The sequence below is a fragment of the Notechis scutatus genome, chromosome 3 (genome assembly GCF_049901735.1).
Source record: "Notechis scutatus isolate UNSWTSFEM ecotype Mainland chromosome 3, rNotScu1.2, whole genome shotgun sequence".
Lineage (NCBI taxonomy): Eukaryota > Metazoa > Chordata > Lepidosauria > Squamata > Elapidae > Notechis > Notechis scutatus.
This window is the reverse complement of record NC_142011.1, coordinates 64550274-64576559: the sequence shown is the minus strand read 5'-3', so window position 1 is coordinate 64576559 and position 26286 is coordinate 64550274. Positions and strand designations below refer to the sequence as shown.

At 37.7% G+C, this 26286-nt stretch overlaps 2 protein-coding genes across 7 annotated transcripts; one reads left to right on the top strand and one right to left on the bottom strand.

The window, feature by feature from the left end:
- Positions 1 to 1016: 1016 nt before the first annotated feature.
- MRPL37 (mitochondrial ribosomal protein L37) lies at positions 1017 to 7770 on the bottom strand. The gene is made up of 7 exons (XM_026665901.2): positions 7294 to 7770; positions 5960 to 6140; positions 4526 to 4641; positions 3791 to 3976; positions 3427 to 3572; positions 2379 to 2582; positions 1017 to 1207 (listed from the first exon to the last, which is right to left on the bottom strand). The coding sequence occupies exons 1-7, from the start codon at positions 7676 to 7678 to the stop codon at positions 1130 to 1132; spliced, it is 1296 nt and encodes a 431-aa protein (XP_026521686.1). The 5' UTR covers positions 7679 to 7770; the 3' UTR covers positions 1017 to 1129.
- CYB5RL (cytochrome b5 reductase like) lies at positions 7294 to 25996 on the top strand. Of its 6 annotated transcripts, none has more exons than XM_087960306.1 (7): positions 7294 to 7512; positions 12057 to 12236; positions 14910 to 15058; positions 18032 to 18119; positions 20780 to 20884; positions 23478 to 23681; positions 24992 to 25996. In XM_087960306.1, exons 2-7 carry the CDS (start codon positions 12060 to 12062, stop codon positions 25193 to 25195), a joined length of 927 nt encoding a protein of 308 aa, XP_087816432.1. In that variant the 5' UTR covers positions 7294 to 7512; positions 12057 to 12059; the 3' UTR covers positions 25196 to 25996. The 6 variants fall into 6 exon arrangements, with proteins under 6 accessions (XP_087816432.1, XP_087816434.1, XP_087816431.1 ...); XM_087960305.1 differs by lacking the exon at positions 7294 to 7512 and adding an exon at positions 7868 to 8014; XM_087960308.1 differs by lacking the exon at positions 20780 to 20884.
- Positions 25997 to 26286: the final 290 nt, after the last annotated feature.

The following is a 26286-nucleotide window of genomic DNA, read 5'->3' as shown; positions in this document are numbered from 1 at the left end:
TGCTTTTCATCCAAGAAGTTTCTTCAATTCTGAGAGGATAGTGGGGAATGAATTTATATTCCTTGCAGACAGCTGGTAATCTGCATCCTTTTAGAGGCATTGAAGCACTTGGAGGTTTATCCTTGTCCTCAGGGTCACCTCAGTAGTGCTCTTGGTTCCTGTAGTCTGCATTTTTTCCTCTGGAAATCCATTCCTACTCCCACACCATTCAAAGGGTGTTCATCCCAAATTGGACAGCTAAAAGTCTGTAGAGATTCTCAGTCATCCAGTCATGATTGCCCCAATGGTGCAAAAGCACCATTGGGACAACCATGACCTGGATGACTGAGAATCTCTACAGACCTTATACTGAATAATTCTGCTAAGTTTTCTAAGACAGAACATTATGCTCAGTAATACCCAAAAATGCATCCTCTACAAACCCATTATAAAATAGTTAATATTCCATTTTAGGGAAGTTACAAATTTGAGCTTGGGTGGAAAATACCTGTTGCAATTTACCTTTGTCAGTTTTTATAAGCCTAAACTATTTTAATTAGGTAAGCATGAATCCCCCCCCAATACAACCATTATAGCACTTCCTATTGCACAAGAGAATACCCCAGGGAAAACTCTTTCCTTTAATGGCTCAAAGCAGAAGTGTTTTGTTTCAAATCCAGAACAAGCAAGCTCTGGATAAGTTGCCAAACTGTTTTGAGTGAAACATGGTTTTTGAGAAACAAAATTCAAAGAAACATGTTTCCCCATATTTAGGCAAGAATGTAACTGCCTTGCCTTCCACACTTTCCTGAATCCATTCACCAGATAGATCTGCTTTAAATTAAATTTTTAAATTAAAAATCATCCTAATTTGATGTATCTTCCAGTATACACATCCAATGTTGTGAATTAAAATACCCTTCAAAGTGGTTAAAAGTTTTGACTTAATTAGTTCTTCCCCCAAAACCGTGGCCTCCTTGAAACACTGTATCAAATCTTACTCTAATTCTTAAAAGAATTAAGCTTTAACACATGTATTTAAAAATATCTTTTATTAAAAATAACATATCCTTTTCAGTCTTGTGTTAACTGTACATCTACTGTAGTATTTCAGGAAGAACAAGTTGAGTTTAGACTTCTTGGGACCTGTTCACACAATACCATGCAAGTAGAGTGCCAGGAATTTTTTGAATGTGTCTGGATTGTAGCCATGTATTCCAGCAGGAATCTGTAGAGAAAAAACCTGATATTTCAATGTCTAGCACACAAATTAGGACAGCATCTAAATGTTGCAATGTGTTACTGCATTTAATGATACATTCTCTCTTTCCCTTCAAGAAAGTTTTCTTCTCGTCAATGAATCAGAAAAAAATAAGACCAGCAATGTAAGTAATAGGATTTCTGCCTTTTGGAAACTTTGTCAACTGTCAACCAGTTACAATTTTCAGCATGAGACAAAACACATTAGGAATTCTGACCCAGTGTTAAAGAGATGGACATGCATTCTAGAAAGCATGTCATAGCATTAAAACTGTCCCACGTATAATGATTTATATGATCTGTTTGAACCACCCTCTAACACTGGAGATGGTTTCTGTCAAAGGACTTCCAAAATACCCTATTCCAGTGGAGGAAGATTTTTATTTTTAAAAATATTAGAACCATATTTATACTCACTGTAAATATTCCTGAAGCACTTTATAAATTCAATTAGATACATATTTTTCTTTTGTAAAAAAATCCAGCATACATATGGCTGGGAATGATCAAACTAAATAGGATGATTTTTTTTAAAAAACAACAATGCTTGATGTATTAGTAGGGAATGGTCATTTCACAGGACAAAAGGCACCAGAGAGAAGGCTGTCCTTCACTGATATTAGCATACCATACAGCAGTTTGCAAGCCAAGCACAGATGACTGATGTAGTGGGAGAACCTGATATAAGTTAGGAGATTCTGGTCCCAAGCTTTGCATCCTAGTGTTGCCTAGTGGCTACATTTTGCATTAAGTATGGTTTTCAGACCAGTACAGTATGTTACAGTAATACAGCTTTGAAAACTTTAAAATAGCTTTACCATTAACCGCATTAGCCTTAAAAGCAGTTGTATGAGAGCCAGGGTGGTGTAGATGTTGGATTAGGACTAGGGAATTCATTTTCTACTGTCTGTGGAAAGCTTAAGTGCTTTTAATCAGTCACTTGCACTCTCTTAGCCCATCTACTTCATCATGTGGTTCTGATAAGGACTGAGCTCCTCTGACATAAGTCATTTTGAGCTCCTGGAGAAAAAGCCAAACATAGATCTAACCAATAATAAACATTTCCTAACCAAATTAAAAAGCTAACTGTTCTTTTGGCAATAGCTTGATTAACAAGTAATTTCACTTTCATAACATACCAGAACTATTTTCTTCTTGATTTCTGGACGTTTCCTGGCATCCTCATACAAAAGCTGATTCTCATCCAGCCAGGCCAGGTTTTTAACACCATTGCTAGGGTCCAAATCTGTTGTGTTTAACTGAAACACTACAAAGTGGAAAGCTTGACCATTTGTACCAACACTCTGAACAACTACTGGCTTCTCCAAGACTTTGGGTTCATCCTGGGCAAGGAAAAAAAGAAAAGCTGTATGAGACAAACTGTGCTGTCGCACATATTAGGAAGTTATGACTGGGCATTAATCAGATACATGGCCATCACACCATTGTCAATTGCTGGCATGCTTTCCTGATCTATGTAACATGCAGATTCAACAAACACAAATTCCTGCTTGTATTTTGACTTATGATGACCTTGTATGTAGAAGAAAACCCACAGGTGACGTTGCCGAAGACCAGGCCAAATTTCCACAGCTTAAGAAATAGGAAAAGTAGTGCTGGCTTTTGTCATCTCCAACATTAGATGATATACCAAAACCATTTCAATCTCATGAATTTCTCTTATAGTAGTCATAACTCTTCAGGAATTACAAGTGTTATAGAAATTATTTAATCTTAACATAGGAAATTCAAAAATACATCCAGCTATCTCATACATTCACAAAGTTTAAAATTCCATTTGCCCGTTAAAATCCAAAATTATGTACTATGATCGTAACATCTATATGATCAGCAATATGAATTTGCTACCTTTGATCATTCTACTCAGTACTGTCAGCTCTACTACTCTCACAGTGCCTTCACATTGATTATGTGCCTTCACACAGCCAGCCAATAAAACTCAAGTTTATTAAGAACCAAACAAGTTATGTCCTAGATTTGTAACTTTTCACCTTTTCTCAAAATCTGAAATCAAGATTTGCAGAAGCTGTATATATTTCATGTTAGCAGTTAATGGACCAATATTGATGAAGTGCAGTTAATGGAACTTTCAAGAGCAAAAATAACCAGCATCTCTTGATCAGTTATGACAAGTCATAGTTTTTCCTTCTAAATTATACTACTTACTCCATAAAGTTCCTTAGCCTTGGCTAGTGCATTCCCAAAAGCAAACATCAAAACTCTGGCTTGTAAATGTTCCGATTTCTCCCTTTTTCCACGTTCAATAGTGTAAGATGTATGAGGATAAGGATATGGGTAGTCTTTGTTGAAACCTATTTAAATTAGGGAATAATTTAGTAAAAGATCACAACTCACTGCAAAAGACCATCTGCATATAATCCACAATCTTTGGACAATTACTTAGGACATTTGATGCTTCGGTTACATTCATTCAACTCTTTGTATTAAGACTTTCTTACTCTCGTATTTCATTTAGTAGATTCACATATACAAATTAAGAAATTGTGAAACTGATTGTGTTTAATCTTACCAGTGTCATTTTTTATTTTATATACATTCTTTTCCCTAAGATCAATTATAGGTGAAATAGGATAGAAAGTTTCTAAATCATAATCTTCAGTGGCTAATATCTCATCACTGGATGCTATAGGTTGTAGACAATTTACTGCATTCAGAAGCTTTCCACCGGTAATATGAATCTGAATGAGAGTAGACTCTATAAAAGAAAATAACTTATGTTAGTTCGTTATAAGCCAGATATTATAAAAATGAGAGATAAAAAAACTTTTAATGAACACTTCCCAAATGGCTATTGTTCATTTCCAATTCTGGAAATCATAGAGAACCTGAATAGGACAACATCAAGTACTTCTATTGATCTACCAACCTACACTGGCTCAGCTGCTATCAGAAAATGACATTTGAAATCTGAGTTTAACATTGTTCTTTGAACACAAAAATGCTTTATATTTGTTCTAACTATGCATTCTATCTTTGTAAAAAAAATTCTATAGATTTTTGATAACTGGTAGTGGAATTTAATCCACCCAGTGCCTGGATTGTCTCCCCACCCACACATACAAATAGATCAGTGAAGTCCCTCCTCTCTAGGAATTGTTTGCTTCAAATATGAAGAAACAAATCCTCCTCTCTATTCAGGACAAACCTTTATACCACAGAAGATCATCTGGGATATTTATCCTTAGTTTTCTGCAGTTTATTAACATTATGCTTGCCATAAAGAAAGCTTACATTTTTAACTAACCTCGTTCCCATGTAGCCGTTGCTCTGTAGTCTTGGGACATCATTCTTTTACTCAATGAGGGGAACTTGACAGTCATTGACCTGCACAAGTGGAGCAGGTTTTCCAGAAGCACAGGACTTCAGAACAAGAGGATAATTAGATCCAAGCCAGAAGTTTCACTGTATCAGGATTTTCTTAACTGATATTTATTGTAATATTTGCAAAATGGCAAACACAAAATAAGGTGATAGTTATAAATGTACATGAGATAACATGTCAGGTTTTCGTTATTAATCCAACTGGTTTTAAGTTACTGATACTTCAACTGTTACAATAAAGTTTATACAAATTATCTTAAAGGTTATTATAACTACAAATTATACTTATTTTCCAAATTTATTCTGCCTTTTCTAATTATAGAGAGGGACAATAATTGGGAAAGATAGAAATAATTTTATACCTTCTCTCAATATATAATCCTGAATAACCAAATAAAATTTACTGCAAAATTCTTCCCATACATTCAAAACTGTTGTTTCATTTTTTTCAGTTTTAAAACAAAGTCAAGAAAATACCTGCCCTTCCGAAGCCTTTTTAGAATTCCTCTTTTTATTTCAGAAAAAAAAAACATCCATTCATATAAAGTAATGAAATCATATAACTGAAATAAAACATATTTTGCACTCATTTTGTTTACCTTTTTTCTTTAAGTGATAGATTGGGGACTAACATTTTTAGGCAAGGCAATCAAAAACTAAACACAAGTTTAAAAAATAGTCTAAATCTCATAAGATGACCAAATTGTATTAGATTTTGACATTCTGTGATCCTGTGCATTTTTCTCTCCTCAAAGTATGTGAGATTTTCTAATCTAATGAGGATTCAGATACTTTTACTGGGGCACCATGTTGCTTATCCTTATAAACCTTTGGAATAACAATTTGTCTATTTTTTCTTTGTAAAGTACCTTGTACATTGGCAATAACCACCAGCAGTTGCCTAGCTTAACATTTTCAAACAGGCATATGGCATTATGCAAGGAATACAAGGTAAAAGCTCAGAAAAATATTTCCCAAACTCCTGATAGGAAAAAAAAATGCTTTTATAAAAGTAAAAAAATATTTATCAAACAAGTTAATATGGCCATCTCATATATGGTGACTCCACGCATCTTACACGGAAGCATACTTGTACATATATCCAACACAGCATTTCTGAGTCATTTAAGAGGATGAACTACCTATTTTACATGCAGAAACCAGTGAAAGTATAATAAGCAGCATCTCAGAGAATGCAGCACTCATATTTTTTACACATTTTTGGAAGCTACTGTGAGATATTATCCAATTAAACATACTTGTTTAATTTTAACTTGTTTAAAAAACTTGTTTAAAAGAATGACAAAGAGCACCAACAACTCTGAAGCTACAAAGAAAATTTAGGCTTAAAACATACCTGTATTTATCAAAGGAAATATCTTCAGTGTCAGCCCAAAAACGAGCATGAGAAATTGCATTTAGAATTATCTCATCCTGGTCCTCCAACAGGGGAGTTATGTCATTCATGATGGTAAGTATTGGGGGAGGTAAGCCTTTGATTAGCTTTGCTTTGGTTAGCCACAATGCTTGCTTCACACCTCAAAATAAATATGTACATATTAACACAGAGAAATGAATATATGCTTTTCATATTATACACAATACTCAATTCCCTTCAACAATGACAACTACTGTTTACTACTTCCACATCTGATTACAGAAGTAGAAAAAGAATATAATTACAAAGGCATGAAGAGCATGAATATGGCATAAGTACAATAAGTACAGTAAATGGAATAAATTGAGTTGCTATGGAAATAACCTTGCACCTAATTGGGCCAGTGTGGCTATCCTAGAATCAGATGGGACTAGTTTTTTTTTTTTTTACAATATTACATGCTATCTGTTTACAGATATATGTAAGCATAGAGAGCCAGCTTGATGTAATAGTTAAGGCGTCAAGTTAAAAAATGGGAGATCATGAGTCATTAGTCCCAATGGGCGATCTTGGGCCAGTCACTCTCAAGCCTTAGCAAGAGTTGCCAAGAAAAATCACACTGATTTCTCCAGGCAGTCACTGGGAGTCAACAACTGACCGGAAGACACAAAAACAACATTAAAATATGCATACAACTAATGTCATTGCAGGTAGTCCTCGACTTACGACCACAACAGAGCCCAAATTTTATGTTGCTAAGTGAGGAATTTGTTTAAGCGAGTTTTGTCCCATTTAACCACCTTTCTTGCCGCCTTTGCTGAGTGAATCTCTGCAGCTGCAAAATTAGTAACATGGTTGTTCAGTGAATTTGGTTTCTCCACCGATTTTGTTTGTCAGAAGGTCACCAACCCCGGGAAACTGCGCATCCGAATGTAAATCCCATGACTTGGGTGGGGATGGAAATGCTGCAACGGTCATAAGTATGAAAAACAGTCATAAGTCGCTTTTTTCCAATGCCGCTGCGACTTAGAACGGTCACTAAATGAACCGTTGTAAATCCGAGGGCTACCTGTATCGAAATAACGTTTTTTTTCCCCGCCTGAGCCTCAGCCCTTGTCATACAAATAAAGACGTAGTGCCGTTCGCTGATTTGCAGTTTCAACTCAAATTTACCTCAGCCCGTTTTGCCGACTGCCATTAGCATAACCGAATCGCCACCCCCCCCCCACCCCCGCGCGCCCCCCATTCGAAAGCGGGGGGTGGTGGGGCGTCCTTGACCAAGCCCCGCCCACCGCCCGCGCGCCACCGGCTACCTTCCTCCAAGCGGCTCCTGCGGTGAAACTCGTAGCAAGGCCGGGTCTTGTAGTCCGGCAGCTCTTCTAAGGGAATGCTCTGGCGGTGGTAAGGGTCGTGCCAGCCCCTCTCCCACTTCGGGAAGGTCGGCTTGGCCAGCCAAGGCACCCGGTACATCTTCTCCGCGTACGTCACCGTGTCGAGCTCGGGTACTTGCTCCCGCACGGGCGGCGGTCTCCGTAAGTACCATGGCAGGGCTCCCTCGGGCGGCGGCCCTTTCAGAGTCCAGGGTGTGCGAGGCAAGGGACGACTGAGGGTCCTCGGCCCGTACAGGCCCCTGTTGCGGCGCTGCCCCCAGGGCGCCCAGCACCCGTCTCGCTTAACCAGCCGCCGCGCCGCCAGCATCTTCCGCCCCGGTCACTTCAGCGAAGACAGAGGGCAGCAGCCATTTTTGGATCCGGCTGCGAAAAGCATGCCGGGAGAGGAGGCGGGCACCTTGGGTGATTGACGGCGGACGGGCGGGGCGCTTTTCCCGAGCGGGGCAGAGCTAGCGGGAGGGAGGCGGGGCTGAGCCGCTTCAATCCTTCCCGAAGGGGCGGGGCCGCGCAGGCTCAAAGACTCTGGTCTCTGCTCAGTACATGAAGAGAGCGAAGTCTTCAAACGGTGGGCAGCCTTTAAACCCATTTCCCCGATTGTCCCCAATTGGGATGCCAACGTATGAAGAACGGTTGCAGGAATTGGGTATGGCTGGTCTAGAGAAAAGAAGGACTAGGGGTGACATCATAGCAATATTCCACAAAGAAGACGGGGGTCAACTGATTTTCCAAAGCAACAGTCCCGAAGGGAAGACAAGAAACAATGGATGGAAACTAATCAAGGAGAGAAGCAACATAGAACTAAGGAGAAATTTCCTAACAGAGAAAACAATTGACCAGTGGAACAGCTTGCCTTCAGAAGTTGTGGGGGCTTCAACAACTGGAGGCTTTTAAGAAGAGACCGGACAGTCATTTGTTCTGAAATGGTTTAGGGCTGGGGTCTCCAGCCTTGGCAACTTTAAGATTTGTGGACGTCAGCTCTGGTCCACAAGTCTTAAAATTGCCAAGGTTGGAGACCGCTGGTTTAGGGTCCCCTGCTTAAGGGGGCGATGGGTGTTTGTTGGACTAGAAGACCTCCAAGGTCCCTTCCAACTCTGTTCTGATTGAACATGCCTCAGTATCTTTTTCAGCTACTCCCCACCCCCATGAGTGAGGAAGCTTTCAGTAGTTCTTAGCTGTAGCAGCATATCAGTAGCATTTCCGCTTATTCCAATACTATCCAAGAGCCTCTGGAGGTGTGTAAAATGAAGTGTGAGGTGTTGTGTCGTATTATTTTGGAGCGTGCACCAAACAGGCTTGTTTGATTACCCACTGTTCATCTGAAAGAAATCTCTGAATGTTTTAATTGCTCTGGCCAATATTGGGAGGGACCCTAGGGTGATTTTGGAGGGGAAATGGAGAAAGACAAATGCCATCAATCCCCTCACAACAGGGTCCCCAACCACCGGTCCGCGGAACAAGTCCTACCGGGCCGCTGGCTTGCTGGGTGCCGCCATCTTTTTTTGATGAAAAAGTGCTTCCGGTGAGCTTTTCTGGGTAGAAAGCCAGCGCTTCCGGTGAGCTTTTCCGGGTAGAAAGCTGGCGGCGCCATCTTTTTTTGATGAAAAAGTGCTTCCGGTGAGGTCACCGGAAGCACTTTTTCATCAAAAAGAGATGGCAGCGCCCAGCTGATGCCGGTACCGGGCTGCAGCGTAAAAAAGGTTGGGGATCACTGCCTCACAAGATCTCTGCACAGCCTGTAGATCAGAGGTCTTCTTCAAACCTGGCCATTTTAAGACATGTGGACTTCAACTCCCAGAATTGGAGTTGAAGTCCACAAGTCTTAAAGTGGCTAATTTTGGAGACCCTTGCTATAGATTGACAGGATGAAGGGTTGGAAAACCTTCCAGCTTAAATCAGGGAATCTACAGTAACAGTCCTAGCTTCAATATGGCAGGCAGATGATTGACACTCTTATTTCATTTACATGGTGTGCATAGCACAGATTACAAGGAGCCGGATACAATCACCCAGTAATACCCATCATGTTGAAATCGGGCCAACCTATACCTGACAGATGTGTATCCTGTTTTTGTTTAACCTCCCTTCCCCCCCCCCCCATCCAAAAAAATGCTAAGCCAGTCTCTTCCATGGTGAAATAACTTGCCATTAAGATGTTTTTCCTGATCTATAATCTGCTTCCTTGTAATTTAATTCCTTTGCTTCTTGTCCTGTGTCCTGGAACAATTCTGCCCTGACCTCTACTGCCTTTGAAATATTTGAAGGCGATTATTATGTCTCCCTGCCATCTTTTCATCAATAAATGTTCCCATCACTTATTGTTCTTCAGAATTTTTTCTTTTTGGTTGCTGATTTTGGTGACTCTCTCATATGGCCACAGTTCAGTTTCTCAATGCCCTTCCTAACATGCAGCGTCCAGAGTATTTTAGATGTATCTAAACAGTGAGACACAGAAGAATGAGGCAGCTGATCCGCAAAAGGATTAAGTCAGCAGCATAGGGGGAATGTGGGGGATCTTGCACTTTTGACCAACTTGCTTTTCCAACAGATGTAGAGGTAGTTGACATCTGAATTATTTTCTCCTCCCATCCCCAATTTTCCCAGTATTTTTCTCCTCCACACTCCCTACTCAGTTGCTACAGTTGTTTTCCTTGGCATACTGCCATTCTTCTATGCCTTTAAACTACTTTGTTCCAAGAACAGTCATGTTTTTGGTCCATATCCCAAACAAAAAATTCCCTCTGGGCATGACCAAAACAAAGCAATGTCTGAAACCAACTATGCTGCCTATGGAATACTTCTGCAGATCAGTATTTTGGAAGGATATTTTATAATTGCAGTAACAACAAAATCAATACAGGCAGAATAGGCTACAGGGAGAACAAACTTTTACCAGTGTGGTTTTTGGCCAACTTTAACTCAATAATGAGAAAATGTCCATTGTCCAATAACCATTTAATAGGTAGAAATCTGGTACACTTGTACACTGTTCAGCCTGTCATTTTAGCACCCTGCCACAAGTTCAAATGTTCATATCCTCATATAGCAAAGTAGCCTGGGCATTTGGCTGCCTTTCATAGGCAAATCCTCTTCTCAGACTCAATGTCAGCCATCCCAAGTCAGTCAGTTAGCAAAGAAAGACTCTGGAGGCCATGGCTACAAAGTGTACACTATTTACTAAGGCAATTTGATAACAGCGTAGCGAAGCTGGTTCTAACTTTTAGCCTCCAAAGCACTCGATTAACTTTTTCCTTTTGCCCCTTTCCACTTGGTTATCTGTATCTGTCATTCAAACAAATTGGGTAACAGTCCCTGGGTTAGCGGGCAAGATGGTGTTGCATTCCATGTTGTGACCTTGGAACTTCCGGCGGCTCTTACGGTACCGCATGATGAGTAGTTTCAATTCCCTTGAAGCTAGCCCTCCCAGCAGCTGCCTTCCTCTGGTAGCCTTGGCAGACGCTGGCATGTTGCGAGGCATGGCTGGCATGGAATGGCAGCTCTGACATCCAGATAGATGTCATGTCTTTGGATGTTACCAGATTCTGCCATGTTCTTGTTAAAATCAATTAAAATGGTTGATTGCTGTCATTTGTTAACTGAAATAGACATCCTCAGTGGCAAGGTACCATTGTTATCTTCTTGACTTCTTGACAGCTCTAAATTCACAAATGTTGGGGTATCAATAGTGTACAGGTGGTCCTCGACTTACGACCACAACTGAGCCCAAAATTTCCTTTGTTAAACAAGACAGTTGTTAAGTGAGTTTTGCCCCATTTAACAAGAGCCATAGCTGTTAAGTGATTCACTCCAGTTGTTAAATTAGTTAACATGGTTTTGTTAAATGAATCTGGCTTCCCCATTGACTTTACATGTGAAAAAGTCACAAAGGGGATCACATGACTCTGCGACCCTGCAACCATCATAGATATGAGTCAGCGGCCAAGCATCTGAACTTCGATCACATGACCATGAGGATGCTGCAATGGTCGTAAAACGATTATAAGTCGCTTTTTTTCCCGTGCCATTGTAACTTCTAACGGTCACTAAATGAAGTGTTGTAAGTCAAAGACTACCTGTATAATATTTTCAGATTTGGGCCATTTTAGTTTGGGTTAGAGATATAAATTTAGCTTTAACTAACAACACAATTTTATTCTTAGTTTTTAGGTTATTCCTAGTTCCTATTTTATATTTTTTAAAACTTAATATGACTAAAAGAATGTTAGAATCCTAAACCTCCATTCACAGAAAATCAAAATTAGTGGGGGTTTTTTCATGGTGCTACTGTTTTATCCGTTCTGATTTTTCATGCCAGTTTTGTCCCCAAAAAGGATGAAAATTCCGATCCATGGCAAGACATAGTTTGTTGTATGTAGTACATTAATTCATATTCTTTATTAAGAGGCTCGATACAACCCTATCGGGGTTTTTTTCACCTCAAACCTGTTAGGTAAGCTGGTCTGAATAGGATAGAGCCTAAAATGTCAAAAAACTTTATTAAAAAGGTGGCTTTTGAACGTGGCCTTTTCTCATTTAAATTCCAGTGCGGCCTAACTGCATCACAGTACATCATATGCCCTGCAGTTATTCTACACTTGATGACACTTGCTTCCATGTCTGATGCAGAAGAGAGAAATCATCCCCATTCAGTAATTTTAAATGGAATAATGTTGGATTGTGTTTTGTAGGTAATGGATCAGAGTGAAGACATCTGGCTATCTCTGAAGCCCAAAGAGCCACTGTCATCTCAGTGCTGTGGCAGTGGCTGCAAACCCTGCATTTATGATATATATCAGGAAGACCTAAAGAAGTGGGAAGAAGCCAAAGCAAAAGAAGATATAAGCCTTCTCTCCAGAAAGAAGCAGCAAGTAGATTATTATTAAAATTACTAAGGCTGTGTAAAACATTTCGAAGAGATGCTTCACAAAATGTATTCGTGTAAATGAAGCCCCTGTGTTGAAAGTGCGTGCAGAGTTGTTTCATTTATCTGTCATTTCCCACAAAAGCAGCCACATAGCTCTACCAAAGGATGCAGCTGTTTCAATACTTTGAAGGGGATGTCGTATTCATACTTTGCAAAGCACTCTTTTGAATGCCTTACCCCAGGGGTGTCAGACTCAATGCCTGTGGGCCGGATGTGGTCTGTGGGGTGCTTGGATCCAGCCCGTGGGGCCTTTGCTAGCAAAAACGGGCCACAGGGGGACAAGGGCAGCCCCCATAAGGCCTGGGATTTATTTTTTTTGTGAAAAAAAAAAAAAAAAAAAAAAAAAATAAAAGAACCTTCCCTTCTTTGCCTGTAAAAAAAAAAAAAAAAAAAAAAAAAAAAAAAAAAAAAAAAAAAAAAAAAAAAAAAAAAAAAAAAAAAAAAAAAAAAAAAAAAAAAAAAAAAAAAAAAAAAAAAAAAAAAAAAAAAAAAAAAAAAAAAAAAAAAAAAATACACTTTCCAAAACCCCAACCCCCCACCCCCCCCCCCCCCCCCCCCCCCCCCCCCCCCCCCCCCCCCCCCCCCCCCCCCCCCCCCCCCCCCCCCCCCCCAACCCCCCCCCCCCCCCCCCCCCCCCCCCCCCCCTTTTGGCTGGCAGGGTGCTGCAGGAGGCCATCTCTTCCTCCCCGCCCCGCCCCCAGCTGGCCTATGGAGGACAACTACAGTGCTGATCCAGTCCTCCAAGAAATCCAGTTTGACACCCCTGCCTTACGTAGACCTAATTTTTTTATTTATTTACAGCACAGATTACAGCAAACCGGAACTCTCCCTACAAGTCTTCCGATAATTAAAGATACAAAGCCAGGGTGTTCACTCTCTTTTATTTTGCTTGTAATTTCTTTAAAACGTCTATCAAAAAGATAAAGAAACATTTGGGATCAAAATTCAAGTAGAGGAATGAATACTAGACTCTATGTTACACTCTGGGGAAAAATTTAATTCAAGCATTCTCCATACTGTCACCTATTTTTTCCCTAGATTAAGGATTACCCTGTTTTAGCTTTCTAAAACACAGTCAAGCTTCTCAAATTTCCCAGAACTGGGAAGAATGCAGAGATTTGATTATTGTATTATTAGTATTATATCTATTAAATCAATATTTAATAAAGTACAAATTAAGTCAAGAGATCATATTTATAAAGATAAATAAATATTATATTATTAGTATTATACCTAATAAATAAGTATTGGAGGAATGCTAGAAAAGATATTATTGCAAATAAGACTTCTATTTTGTAACTGCTGTAACCTAGAACTCAGTAGAAATATCACCTGCACACAGGATGGTGCTGTACAGGTGGTCCTTGATCTATCACCATCATTGAGCACCATCATGCTGGTCATTATATGGGTCACCACATTACCGTGCCTGATTTTATGGTCTTTATTGCAGAAGTCATGAAGTGAATCACTGTGGTTGTTAAGCAAATGCCACAATCATTAAACCCATAGTGGGCTTTTTTTTTTGTGCTAGAAATTGATCATTAGATGCTGCAAATGACTATATATGTATACTGGTTGCTGAATGTCCAAAATGCAATCACATGACCATGTGGAGTGGGATCCATCAGAATTTCTAATCCAGGTTATATAAATAGCCCTGAGGAAGTCTGTTGTAACTTCAAATGATTGCTAAGCAACTTGCCATAAACCGGGGACTACCTGAACAACTACAGGCTTAAACAGATTTACTTGAAGTTCTTGGAACTTACTTGTGAGTAAACAGTGCACAGATTGTTTCATGATTTTATAAAACCAGAGGTAATGTACACAGATGGAGAAATCAGGAGAACGTGAGGGTTGACGAATAAAAATATCAGGATTATGACTTTTTCATTATTTGCATTGAGTTGATTGAGATTCTAGCCTGGAAGCCATTTCTCTTAGCCTTCAATGTAGAACTTACAGATACTTTATTACTTTCTTGTTCAAAATGTTTAGTTCTAAGGCTAAAAAAGATTCAAAAAGAATACAGTGGTTTTCATGCTCTGAAAAATATTAAATTTATGGTAACATCAAAAATATGAAAGGAGGGGGGAGATTGGTTGTTGTTGTTTTGGAGGATGGGGGTAGGTCTATGTGAGACTGAGAAGTCTAGAAAATAAGCTTTTAACCAGATCTTTACACATAATTTTGCATGATGTTCTGGAATTATTGAAATCATTGCCAAGAGAAATATGGCAGGCAGATAGTCTGGTGTAAAATAAGGAATTGCTTTTGAAAGAAATGATGTAAGAAAAAGCAAGACAGAAAAATGTCTACATATTCTGTGTTCTACCATACCTTCTATTGCTATACATTGGAGGTTTTTTGCTTTTACTAATTTCAGAGTCTTTAGGTTTCTTTCCTCATTAGCAGGAAAGGCATTGCCAAATTCAGAATTGGATACATAGGTGTTGGAATTTAAATAGGATTTCAAAAAGGGGAACCTATTGAATTAGATAATGATAGTATTTGGTTTTAAAAAATTCTTTTTATTTGTAATACCACATTTGAATTGGCTCACAGTTTGGAGGGTATTGTTTAAAATAGTAATTATTTATTGTTGTTCTTGCAGAGTAGCAATTCAGACCTAACACCAGAAATATTTATGGCTTTCATCATAAGGTCTGTGACTCAATTGACCGAGGACACCTACCAGTACACTTTTAAATTGCCTGGAAACAGCAGCTTGGGGTTGAGTTTAGGACAACATATTGTGCTAAGGTACTGTACAAAATCTATAGCTAAATTGTCCATAATGTGCAATTTGTTGTTTTTTTTCAATTTTGCTCTTGATCTGTAAAGATTTCATACTGAGTACCTCATAATTACCACACTCCCAAAGTGATTCTTTTGAAAGAATTTGTGAATTCATTGAGCTTATTAATCTTGTTAATTGTATAGCATATGCTACTTTGTAGTCGCATTTTCCTTCAACTGCATTATTATTGGAGATAGAATTAAATGTGCATACGAAAACCACTTTTTAGAAAAAGGAGGGTATAAAATTATGGTGAATTGATTGACAAGGACAATGTGATCCTGTTTTGCTATTAGGTAGTATATAAAATGTATATAAAATGTAGTATATAAAATGTATATATATATATATATATAGTATATAAAATGTAGTATAAAACTATCTCTTTGTCAATGTATGTATTTATTATAATTGTATTTTGTCATTTCTCTAAGAAATTCCAAAGAATTATAGGAACTTTCAACTTCCCAACAATTATTAGTTATTAATTATTTATTAATTAATAGATTAATTATTAGTTAAAGTAACTGGCAGGTTTTGCCCTATGGACATATTGTTAGATAGTTGTGCAATGTGCTGAATGATCTGTGAGCCATTAAAATAGTCATATAAATAAACCTGCTATTAGCAAGCAGTTGCATTAAGCTTATACAATTGTTTTGGTAGCTAGATGTTTCACGTAACTTAATAATGATAATAATATGGACTGTATAGAACTCCGCAGCTATCAGTTATTGATTTGCACTTGACAGATAATGGAAGTTGACAAAGATATTCTGTGTCAAGTCACTTTCTAGTTTTTGAAATGACTGCACTTAGATCCATTTCTATAAATGAATATCACCAACCTCAGGACAAAAACTCTGGTTTTCATGATTAAATCATCATTTGTATCACAGAAGTTATAGTCTACAAGACAATTTTTGCTATTCGGGGTTATTTCTAAAGCTGTTATTCGATATTAACATTTTGGAAAAATAATATGGTAATACAACCAGAAAATGAGAACAAATACATACATATCTACCTACCTACCTACCTATCAGGCTTAATAATGAAACTTGTATCTTGCAAAGATGTTAGACCTATCTTAACCACCTGCTTATTTTATACTGCATAGTCTACAGTTATATGTGATAATGAATCTAGGTGAATGAATATTCCTACACTATCAAGGAGCAAATTGTCCAAGATTTTCTATTTCCAAAATTCCTCAATTCTGGCATTTAATATTTGAGCCCTTGGGACTTTTAAAAGCATTCAAGAATATTAATGAGAAAGATTTGATTAAAGTATTTTGTCTGTGTATTCCTAATTAGTCAAGGAGTAGCCCCAGAAAGTGTCAGTGGTGATGGAAAATGCTAGTGGAAGAGCTGCAGCAAGGGCCAGAATGAAGGCTAACACAGAGAAGTATAAAACCACATATAAAACCACCAGATGCCAGAACTGGTAACTTCAACTAACTGACAGTGCCCTGTCAGTCTTGTTAATGGCCTGGTTGGAATTGGGAAACATTACCCTTAGTTTTGGATGTGGTAGTATTCAGGACACACCTCTGGCCTAAAGATTATCATGGACTCTCAGCTCCTACTTATTTAGTAGATGACAACTATGGCCTGGAGGATCTTTTTATAGATCTATTTGCTGTGCCAGTTATGCTTATTTCTGAACCAGGAGGTTCATGGTCACATGACTTATTCACCTTGGGTACAGATTATTGCAATCCACTTTAGAGTGGATTGTCCCTGAAGATCATTCAATTGTCCAAATGTTGCAGTACAGGCAGTTATGGGCATACCATAGTATGTCCATATAATACAGAGGTGTCAAACTCATGTCATCACGGCGGCGTCACGTGACATATCAGGACCTTTTTCCCCTTTACTAAACTGGGTGTGCACATGGCCAGGGCATCATCCATCTGGCCCACAGGCTGTGAGTTTGATAGCCCTGATGTAATACTTCTGCTTTGTGGACTGCACGACACTACTTGCCAGCAAGCTTCTGGATATAATTCAAGGTGCTGGCTATTACCTACAAAGAACTTCATGGCTTAGGCCTCATTATTTGAGGGACTCCCTGTTTCCCATGGTTTCTGCTTATCCTGTCTATTCAGGCAGAGTTGTCATGCCCCATGTCCTATCTGCTGAGAATGTGTCCTGATGTAATCCCAGAAGCATCCTTTCTCTGTAATAGCTCCTGCCCTGCGGAGCAGCTTTTCTTAAAATGTAAGAATTTTAAGACCTAGCTGCATCCTAGGATTTGTGCCAGGGGACTGGAGGGCTCCTTTGCTAGGTGAGAGATTGATTGTGGGTTATTCCCCTCAGGTTAACCATTGTGTTTCTCTGGATCAATTGTTTTTATACTTGGTTTTTATAATTATTTACTGCCCAATGTTGTCCAGAATTGGCTGGCTTATAAATACAATATATAAATACATTTCATTGGAAAAACATTAGGCTGTTAAGCATAGCAGGTATCATTTGTTAACTTTTATTTCTACACATTGGTTATTTATTCTTTTAACAATGGTGTCAGGGTGAAAACCCTTTTCTGCTGCAAACTATTAATAGTCCTCACCTTCCCCAGTGTCGTTCTTTTCTTACTTTGCAGCAGCAGAGCAGTACAACATAAAATACCATGTCTGGCTTTAGGAAAGGGAAGAATTGTTAAGGAGGTAATATAACTGTGTTGAAGAAAAAAAACCTATTTCAATACTTGGATCTCTGCGATCTTACTGCAAAATGGGAGGGAATAATCTGTTGTTTGGCTGGCAGAAGATAACCCATGGAGATGAGGAAGGCAGCCTGCAGTGCTTTTCAGGCTGCAGCCTTTGTTATGAGAACCCGTACAGGACTTACAAGAATTGTTTGAGATTCAAATCAAGATTCCATCCCTTGATCTTTGCTCCTTTTCTCATTTTTTTTCTCCTTCAGAGGAGTAGTGAATGGTTTGGAGGTTCAGAGAGCTTATACTCCAATTACGCCTGTGAATGCCGAAGGGTTCTTTGAAGTTTTAATAAAGGTAAATAGGTGCCTTTGTTCTATAAATTAACAGCTTGACACAGCAACAGTCATCTTTTATGCCCCAAGAGTGCTCGGCTTTGGCTTTTTTGAACTGGTGGGCTTGCCATTAAAGTTTTGATTTGTTGGTATTCCCTTTGCCCCATACCAAGCCCTACTCAAAGCTAGGCAGTAAGACAAAGCAGTAAAATGGAACAACAGAGCTGATTTGTTTCAAGATGTTCTCTGTTACTGAAATGAAATGTGTATTCCTGCAACTTAAAAAAGATTGTTAGAAACCAAGGTATGAACACCCTAGTGGAAAACAGTTTTTGTTGCAGTAGATCCTTGAAGCAAATCATAAATGAGCCACCAAATTCCCTTCTGCTCATTACTAGGAGTTTGAACTCCTCAAGATTTTACCATAGGTGCTAGTTTTTCTGGTGTCAATATACTTCTTTAGAAATGTTAAAGTTGTACAAGACAACTATAGATAAATCTTTCTGAACACTAGAGGGTCTAAACATGAAAAACGATTGCAGGAATTGGGTATGTCTAGTTTAATGAAAAGAAGGACTAGGGATGACATGACAGCAGTGTTCTAATACAGTGATCCCCAACCTTTTTTATGCCGCGGCCCGGTACCGGCATCAGCTGGGCGCCGCGGCCCGGTACCAGCATCAACTGGGCGCCGCCATCTTTTTTTGACGAAAAAGTGCTTCCGGTGAGCTTTCTACCCGGAAAAGCTCACCGGAAGCACTTTTTTATCAAAAAAAGATGGCGGCGCCCAGCAACCAGCAGCCCGGTAAGACTTGTTCCGTGGACCGGGACCGGTCCGCGGACCGGCGGTTGGGGACCCCTGTTCTAATATCTAAAGGGCTACCACAAAGGAGAGGGGGGTCAATCTATTCTCCAAAACACCTAAAGATAGAGCAAGAAGCAATGGATGGAAACTAATCAAGGAGATGTCTGATCTAGAAATAAGAAGAAATTTCTTGACAGAACAGTTAATCAGGGGCACTTCAGAAGTTGTGGGTGCTCCATCACTAGAGGCTTTTTAGGACAGATTGGACAAGCAGGAGGTTCAATTAGAAGACATCCAAGGTTCCTTCCAACTCAGTTATTCTGACATGTTTTACTATATTCAATCTGTATTTACATTATCTTTATAGGTTGACTGTGCTTGCTTATTACATAGATTTTTTTGTATTACAATAATAGTAATAATGATTGTAATAATACTTACCTTTCCTATAGAACCTATTCAACCCATTGAAACCATTGTTATTCTCTGACAGTAACAAAAGAGATGGAAACGCCCATCGCTTGTATAGCTTGGTGTAGATTGTTGTGTCTCTTAATCCAGACAATTTTGGAAAGTAGTGTATTATTAATAGTAGTATAACTATTAGTGCTTTTACAACTAGCAGTACTATCCCAAGTGCGATTCAAATGTCACTGTGTTCCATGATTACAGCACTGCAGTACAGCTAAGTGTGCATGAGTGGTGATTTTCTTTCCTTATCCTTATTTTTGAAGTATTCTTTAATAGTATGATTTTTTGTGTGTGGGGTGGTGGTGGTGGTAAAACCCGGTATAGAGTTTTTCTCTGCAGGATTTTTTTCTTCTGTTATTTAAAAGACTTTATTATAAACCAGTTTGATTGTTTCTGCATTGAGATGAAGAATAAATCTATTCTTAATACATTTTCTCCCTTGAAACCAATATTCCATTACATGAGATACATAGCAGCTGAAGTCTTGATTCTCCAACCTCTTTAATTTAATTCCATTTTCTTCACTGTGGCTAGACTTGCCAACGGTTTTTAACATGACACAGTTTTTTACACTAAAAGCAGTCTAATACCACATGCAAAATGTAACAGTAGAAATTACCATTGATAAATTAGAATAAATCGTTTATTTTAATTGCTGGGTAAAAACAATGCAAATTTAAGGAAGAGGAATCTATAACATGTACAGTGAGTTACACTATAATAAATATTTTAATTTTAAAGGTGCTGCACAAAATTCTGTTATTTTGCTAGATTCCCGTTGGAAGTTATTTGCCCAAAACTTAGGCACAATAACATATAAATTGGCAATCTTGGTTTTCATTATCCCACTTCTTTTGTTATGCATGAAAATATTTCCTACCAGTGTTGCTTATGAATATTTGAGGGTTTCAATTGTGAACAAATTTCTGTATGTCACAGATCCATTTCTATTCAAAATTCATAACTGAAAGAAGACTCAAGGCAAAATAACACAACTGGAATTTTACTTCTCAGAATGCTCTCTTGTTTCTATAAATATACAGAAGATGAATGGTTACTTGCAGCTGCTGCCAATTAGTATATCTACTAAATAAAAAATCTTGCTTGCAAATTGTAGTTTGAGCAAGTTTAAAAATACTTATGTAGTTTTTCTGCACAATTAGGAATAAAAGCAAAAGACAACGTTTAATTTAAATCTAATGTAATGAAGCATTGCACACAAATGGTAGATTTAAGTATCACCCTGATTTAATTTTTTCCCCATATTCATATGTACCCAACTGCTTTTTTTTTTTTAAGTCACATAAGTTTCAATTGAGAAGATGCGAATTACTGGTTCCAAGTTTGTATTCCCTCTCTTATCTTTTTTTTATTTGTTTCTTTGACTCTTTTTTTTTTTTTGAAAGTGCTATAAAACTGGACTAATGTCCCAATATATAAAATCATGGAAAACAGGAGACACCATTTTTTGGAGAGGACCATTCGGAGGTTTTCCTTATACAGCCAATCAGGTAATATCTATAACAGATAGCAAACAGCCACTGACATTGATTCATTTTTGGTTTTTGAAAAATGAAGAAAAAAAATCCATAAATCAATTTCCTGTTTCCTGAATTTTTGCTGTGTTTGTTTGTTTACCATAATGACTTAGAAAATACAGTAAACAATCAAGATTTGCAATGTGTTAAAGTTGGTGTATTTTTCTTCTAGAAAAAACATATCTCTGAAATAGTTATTTGCTTCTGAGTGTGTACTATAAGTTTGCACTGGAAATGTGTGAATCTGCCCTGACCATCTAGCCCTAACTCTAGAAATACCATCAGTTCTTGTGCAACTTTTAGATTGGGGGATTTAATCTTATTTTCTGGATTTTCATCTATGATTTCTCCTTTCAACTACTTACTACTAAATCCTTCCTAGTGTTATTCCCACACTGCGGCAGGCTTAACTACTTATCGCTAAATATCTAGTGATTATAGAATTACTACTGGTGGTATTTGCTTTGTTCACATACAATGTTATGCTGTAATGACTTCACTAAGGCAAAGGCAAATATTGTGCCTCAATAGTTATGTATGAAACCAAAGTAGGAGGACTATCATACCTACCTTTGGCTGGGAATTATGGGAATTATAAGACTGCTATATCTAGAGAGCTTCATATTGGAGAAGGGTGGGGTAACGCAATGTGGACTAATATACAGAGAGTTCTAGGTAACTGGATGTTGCCAGATATTATGATTATTATTTTGGAATCACTAACAACAGGTGTACTTTGATTATATGTGATTTATTCCTGTAACTTAAAGTCTTGGATTAAACAGCATAATAGCCATAGGATATCTGATTGAAGATTTTGAAAATGTCATTTATTTGAAGTCATACAATAGTTTAAGAGGGTCACAAAGTGTAATTTGAACATAGCCATACATTTTCTACATACTGGACCAACCAATTTTGAGAATAGTAGAAATATATCAGTAAACATTGTCATTATTTACTATAATTTTTCAAATTTGAAAAAGAAAAATTGTAGCATACAGCTGAAGTACATATTCACATCTATCAGTGTATGATCTTATGGCAGCATTACCTATACTGTAAATAGAGGGGAGAACGCAAATACTTTCCAAGTACAAAATTCAATAATGTGGAGTTTCCAAACTTGGCAACTTTAAGACACAGGCACTTCAACCCCCAGGATTCCCCAGCCAGCATGGGAATTAAAGTCCATGTGTCTTACAGTTGCCAATGTGGGGAAATCCTGTGGTAATGGAATAACAGCCCAATCCCACTGCACATGCAATTAAAGGCAAATTGTCTAATGAAGTCATCCTGGAACATTTATACAGCCAGATTAAATAATGCTACTTACATATGAAGTTAAACTAGGATACTTCTAGCATGGTCCTAGTCCCCTTTATTTGAAAGCAGTGCTCATCAAGCTCAAACAATGGGCTAAACATGTCTAGGGCTGTGCTAATTAATAGCTAACAGCATCGTCTTCTTAAAATCTTGCTAGTCATCCTTCAGACATCATTCTGAATACAAAATTATGTAGTTATAAAGCAGTCGTCCAAATAAATAATGATCTTATGGATTTTTTTATTAACTAGATAATTTAAGGCTGAAATCTAAAATTCACTTGCTAAAGAACATTACATAAGTATTCCTTTGGTCCTATATATAGGTTTATACTGCAAATGTTCATCTGAAACAAAAAAACCATATTTATTTGTTGGTGACACATATATGTACCTTAGGTGGAGTCATCCAGCACGGTCTGATCTAAATCGAAGTAATGTAAAACCAAATTCTCCTTTTGTTAGTTTAAATCTGACCACCATTTTTTATTATTTTGTAATTAAAGAGTAAACTCTAGTTTTACACTGTTGCAACTTTACAGTAAGGCCTTGCACCAGTTGCATCCAGTCTGCACTGTTCTTTCTCTCCTTATTTATAGAGGAAGGTCTTTAAAACATTCCCACATAGAGTTGCTTGTGAGCTAGGAGGGTGATGGTGTTTTCCAATCAATCACTCTGATGGAATTGGCAGCATTGTTCTATTATAAAAAACAAGAGCCACTCGTATATGTGCATCATGCTATCATACATGCAGGTGCCATATATGTGGGCATGTAGGTATATGCAGAATTTTGTATTTATTTTGTCATGTTTATGTAGTGTATATTGGAGGTGGTGACCCTTTCAGAGCTGTATGCAACAAATTTTCATTATAATGTATACCGATTAGCGTACATTCAAAGTGACAATAATGTTATTCTAAGTCTATAGGGGCTAAGTTTGCAGTACAAAAGGGTGATGCTGCTTTCATTAAATGGACAACAAAGAGCAGAGCTGTGGATGCTTACACAACAATTGACTCTTTCTTAGGAACACAGGGATAACACTGAGGTTCAGTCTAGGAATAAGGAAACATTGAACGCAAATGGATTCTCAAGACATTTGAATGTCACTCCTTTCTACTCCATCCCTTTCCCTAACAGAAAATGATGAAGTGGTATCATAAATTCATCTTGCAAAATATTTGCTTTCCTTTTTTTGATGACTTAAGACACATTTGCTATATTTTGTTTCATTTTTAGTATGGAGAACTCCTCATGCTCGCTTCTGGGACAGGCATAGCACCAATGCTTCCTATTATCCAGTACATAACCGCAAATGAAGATGATGAGACTTTTGTAACTCTGATAGGCTGTTTCAGAACTTTTGAAAATATTTACATGAAAGCTCTTCTTCAAGAACAGTCTCGATTCTGGAACATCAGGACATTTTATGTATTAAGCCAGGTAAATACTTGATTGGGAAATTGTCCCTTGGTATTTCTGAGACAATCCCTTCATTTGATTGTGGGCTTTGCAAATGGTAGGTGATGAATTCATGACAAACCTGCATTCTCAATGTAACTCTGTATTGTAGCTTAACAGCAGAGTACGTGTATGTCATGCAGAGCACCCAGGTTCAATCCCTGATGACTCCAGGTAGGGTTAAGAAGGATTTCCTGATTGAAGCTCTGCAAATGCAGCACCAATCTTTGAAGATAAAGTTTGATCAAACAGATGCAAATTTATTTTTTTCATGCCTTCACTATGTGAGATCCCTTCACCAGGCACCCCAGAGAGAGGTCAATCCTGTATTGGTAATAAGCACTGGAACGCACTCCTGCAAGAGTCAGCTCAGATCCCTTTCCAGTTTTGAAAAGAACTTCCCCTCCATCTGATCCCCTTTTAAATAGTTTCAGCACTTTAGTGATCTAGCTGCAACATCTCTAAACACATCTATATTAATTCAAGGCCTGAGATCCCAAAGTAGTTTACTTCCTATGTTGTAGATATTGGGTTAGAGCAGGCAACAAGAAGAACTTGTTCAATTCTGGAGCCAGGTTTTTTTTTTTGGTGCCCGATTCAGTCTTTTTCATGCTACTTTTGGAGAACACAAGGCAGCTTAAAAATCTATAGAGGACGGCTAACAGTCCAGCGCCATTTTTCCCATTTCTCTTTTTTTTTCTATGCTTTTTTCCTTCTCTCTCTACATTTTCTGTCTTCCTACAAATACATAAATCCTGTGCATTTCTTATGGCACAAATGGGGCTTCTGAGACAGTAAACTACTTATTCCATATTAACAGCATTACAGGGCATATCTGAGTGACATTTTCAAGCAATTGTTTCAGAAATCATCACAATATTCAGGCTTCTGCTTTGATCAGCTAGTTTGAAGGAAGAGTATGATTTTTGGGTTTAACCTGATAAAGGTTCAATCCTTCTTGTATGAATACATTTTCTTTACCTTCGGATAAATTTAACTAAGCATTACGTATTAGCCAAGAATGGCAATGGTCCAGCTAAAGTTAGTTGTGACTAATTTAGCTGGATTTGGACTATTAAATTAGGAGCTTCTGTGAAGCATTTTAAAACAGAAGAGTAGGATTCTATTTTAAAATAAAGTCTCTACAAATCTAATGACTGTGTTAGACAAACAAGACTTGTTTCTATTGATGTGAGGTTCTGAAAATGCATTTTGAAGTCTTAATTTGGAATTTATCATATATTTTTGTGAATTTTGCAAATGTTGCACATGTTATCTATTTTTCCTTTTAGGAACAGTCACTTAAAAATCTGCCATGGAGCTTTCAAGAGACTGCACACCTTGGTCGAATAAATGAAAACCTGATTAAGAGTATGGTGAACACATGTAGAAGGAAACCCTTTGTACTAGTATGTGGCTCAGTGACATTTAATGAAGATATGGAGAAGTGCTTGAAAGCAATTGGTTTTGAAAAAGAGTCATATTTTATATTTTAAATTACTTCAAATGAAGTGGGTATCTTGGCTACAAATATTACTACTGGACAGGTCTGCTGAACTATTTTTAAAAATTTATATGATGTATATAAAGAGTTTTATAAATGGTTTCATAAATTAACATTATTTCAGAGCTTGTATTATATTACTATATTTCTGTTTGTTGCAAATTTATGTAAAATTTATCTGCCTTTTGTGGGAATATTGAGATCCCCATACATTGGGTGCAGTATATACAGTACAGGAACAAGGATCAGAGTCACCGTTTTGATTTTCCAGCTATTGATCTGAGTTGGCTGAAAATCTTTCTCCGTGCCAAGCTAAACCACATGCACAAATTACACTATGGAAATATATCTGTTTGTTGTCCTGTGGAAGATATCCAAGCAGAACATTCTGCTGTGTAGCTGTATATTATCAGCATTCTGCTTTATCAGCATTTTTTGAAAAATTATTTTAAAAATTGAAGGACGCTTTGTGAATCTTGCCCTAGTACACTCTAAATCCACTGGATTGCCACTTGTTTAAGAATCACAATAACTGGAAACAGTGGGTTCCAGTATTATTTTATTCCTATTAATTTAAATATACAGTGCATTTGTGAAATATCCCCCTAACAATTATTTTGCTAGCAAAGCAGTAATTGTTCTAATAAATAACAGAATAAATAAATAGAATTGCATTTTTTTTTTTCACAGTAAGTCTCCAAATCATGCTGGTTATGATTTTTTTCCAGTTTGTTTTTGTTTATATATTATGGAGCACTGAATTCAATAAAACACTAGCTGATAAGAATTTTAACTTTTTTATTTTAACTTTTACTGAATCTATTAATACCCATTCAAACCCAGGTAGCAAAATCTATACCACAATAAGAGACTGAAACAGTTTCATTTTATATCATAAGGGCTACATCTGATCTGTTTTAGGGGGAAACAAATTGATCAGTAAACCAAGGAAACCTGGCATTTTAGCCTAATGGAAAATTGCATTGAGTTTTGTTTCAGTCATGGAAACTGCTTTGCGAATAGAAAATGCCCCAATCTTTGTGAATATACTTTTCCCAGTAGCGATAGAATAATCTATAAAAC

Excerpts from the sequence above, each read along its gene's own strand:
- MRPL37 (XM_026665901.2), bottom strand. The coding sequence starts at position 7,678 with ATGCTGGCGGCGCGGCGGCTGGTTAAGCGAGACGGGTGCTGGGCGCCC. Across the intron at positions 3,977-4,525 it reads AACGGCTACATGGGAACGAG|AGTCTACTCTCATTCAGATT; the intron begins GTTAGTTAAAAA and ends TTTCTTTTATAG. Across the intron at positions 1,208-2,378 it reads TCAAGAAGAAAATAGTTCTG|ATTCCTGCTGGAATACATGG; the intron begins GTATGTTATGAA and ends TTTTCTCTACAG.
- CYB5RL (XM_087960305.1), top strand. The coding sequence starts at position 7,991 with ATGAAGAACGGTTGCAGGAATTGG. Across the intron at positions 20,885-23,477 it reads TTCCTTATACAGCCAATCAG|TATGGAGAACTCCTCATGCT; the intron begins GTAATATCTATA and ends TTTCATTTTTAG. Across the intron at positions 23,682-24,991 it reads CATTTTATGTATTAAGCCAG|GAACAGTCACTTAAAAATCT; the intron begins GTAAATACTTGA and ends TTTTCCTTTTAG.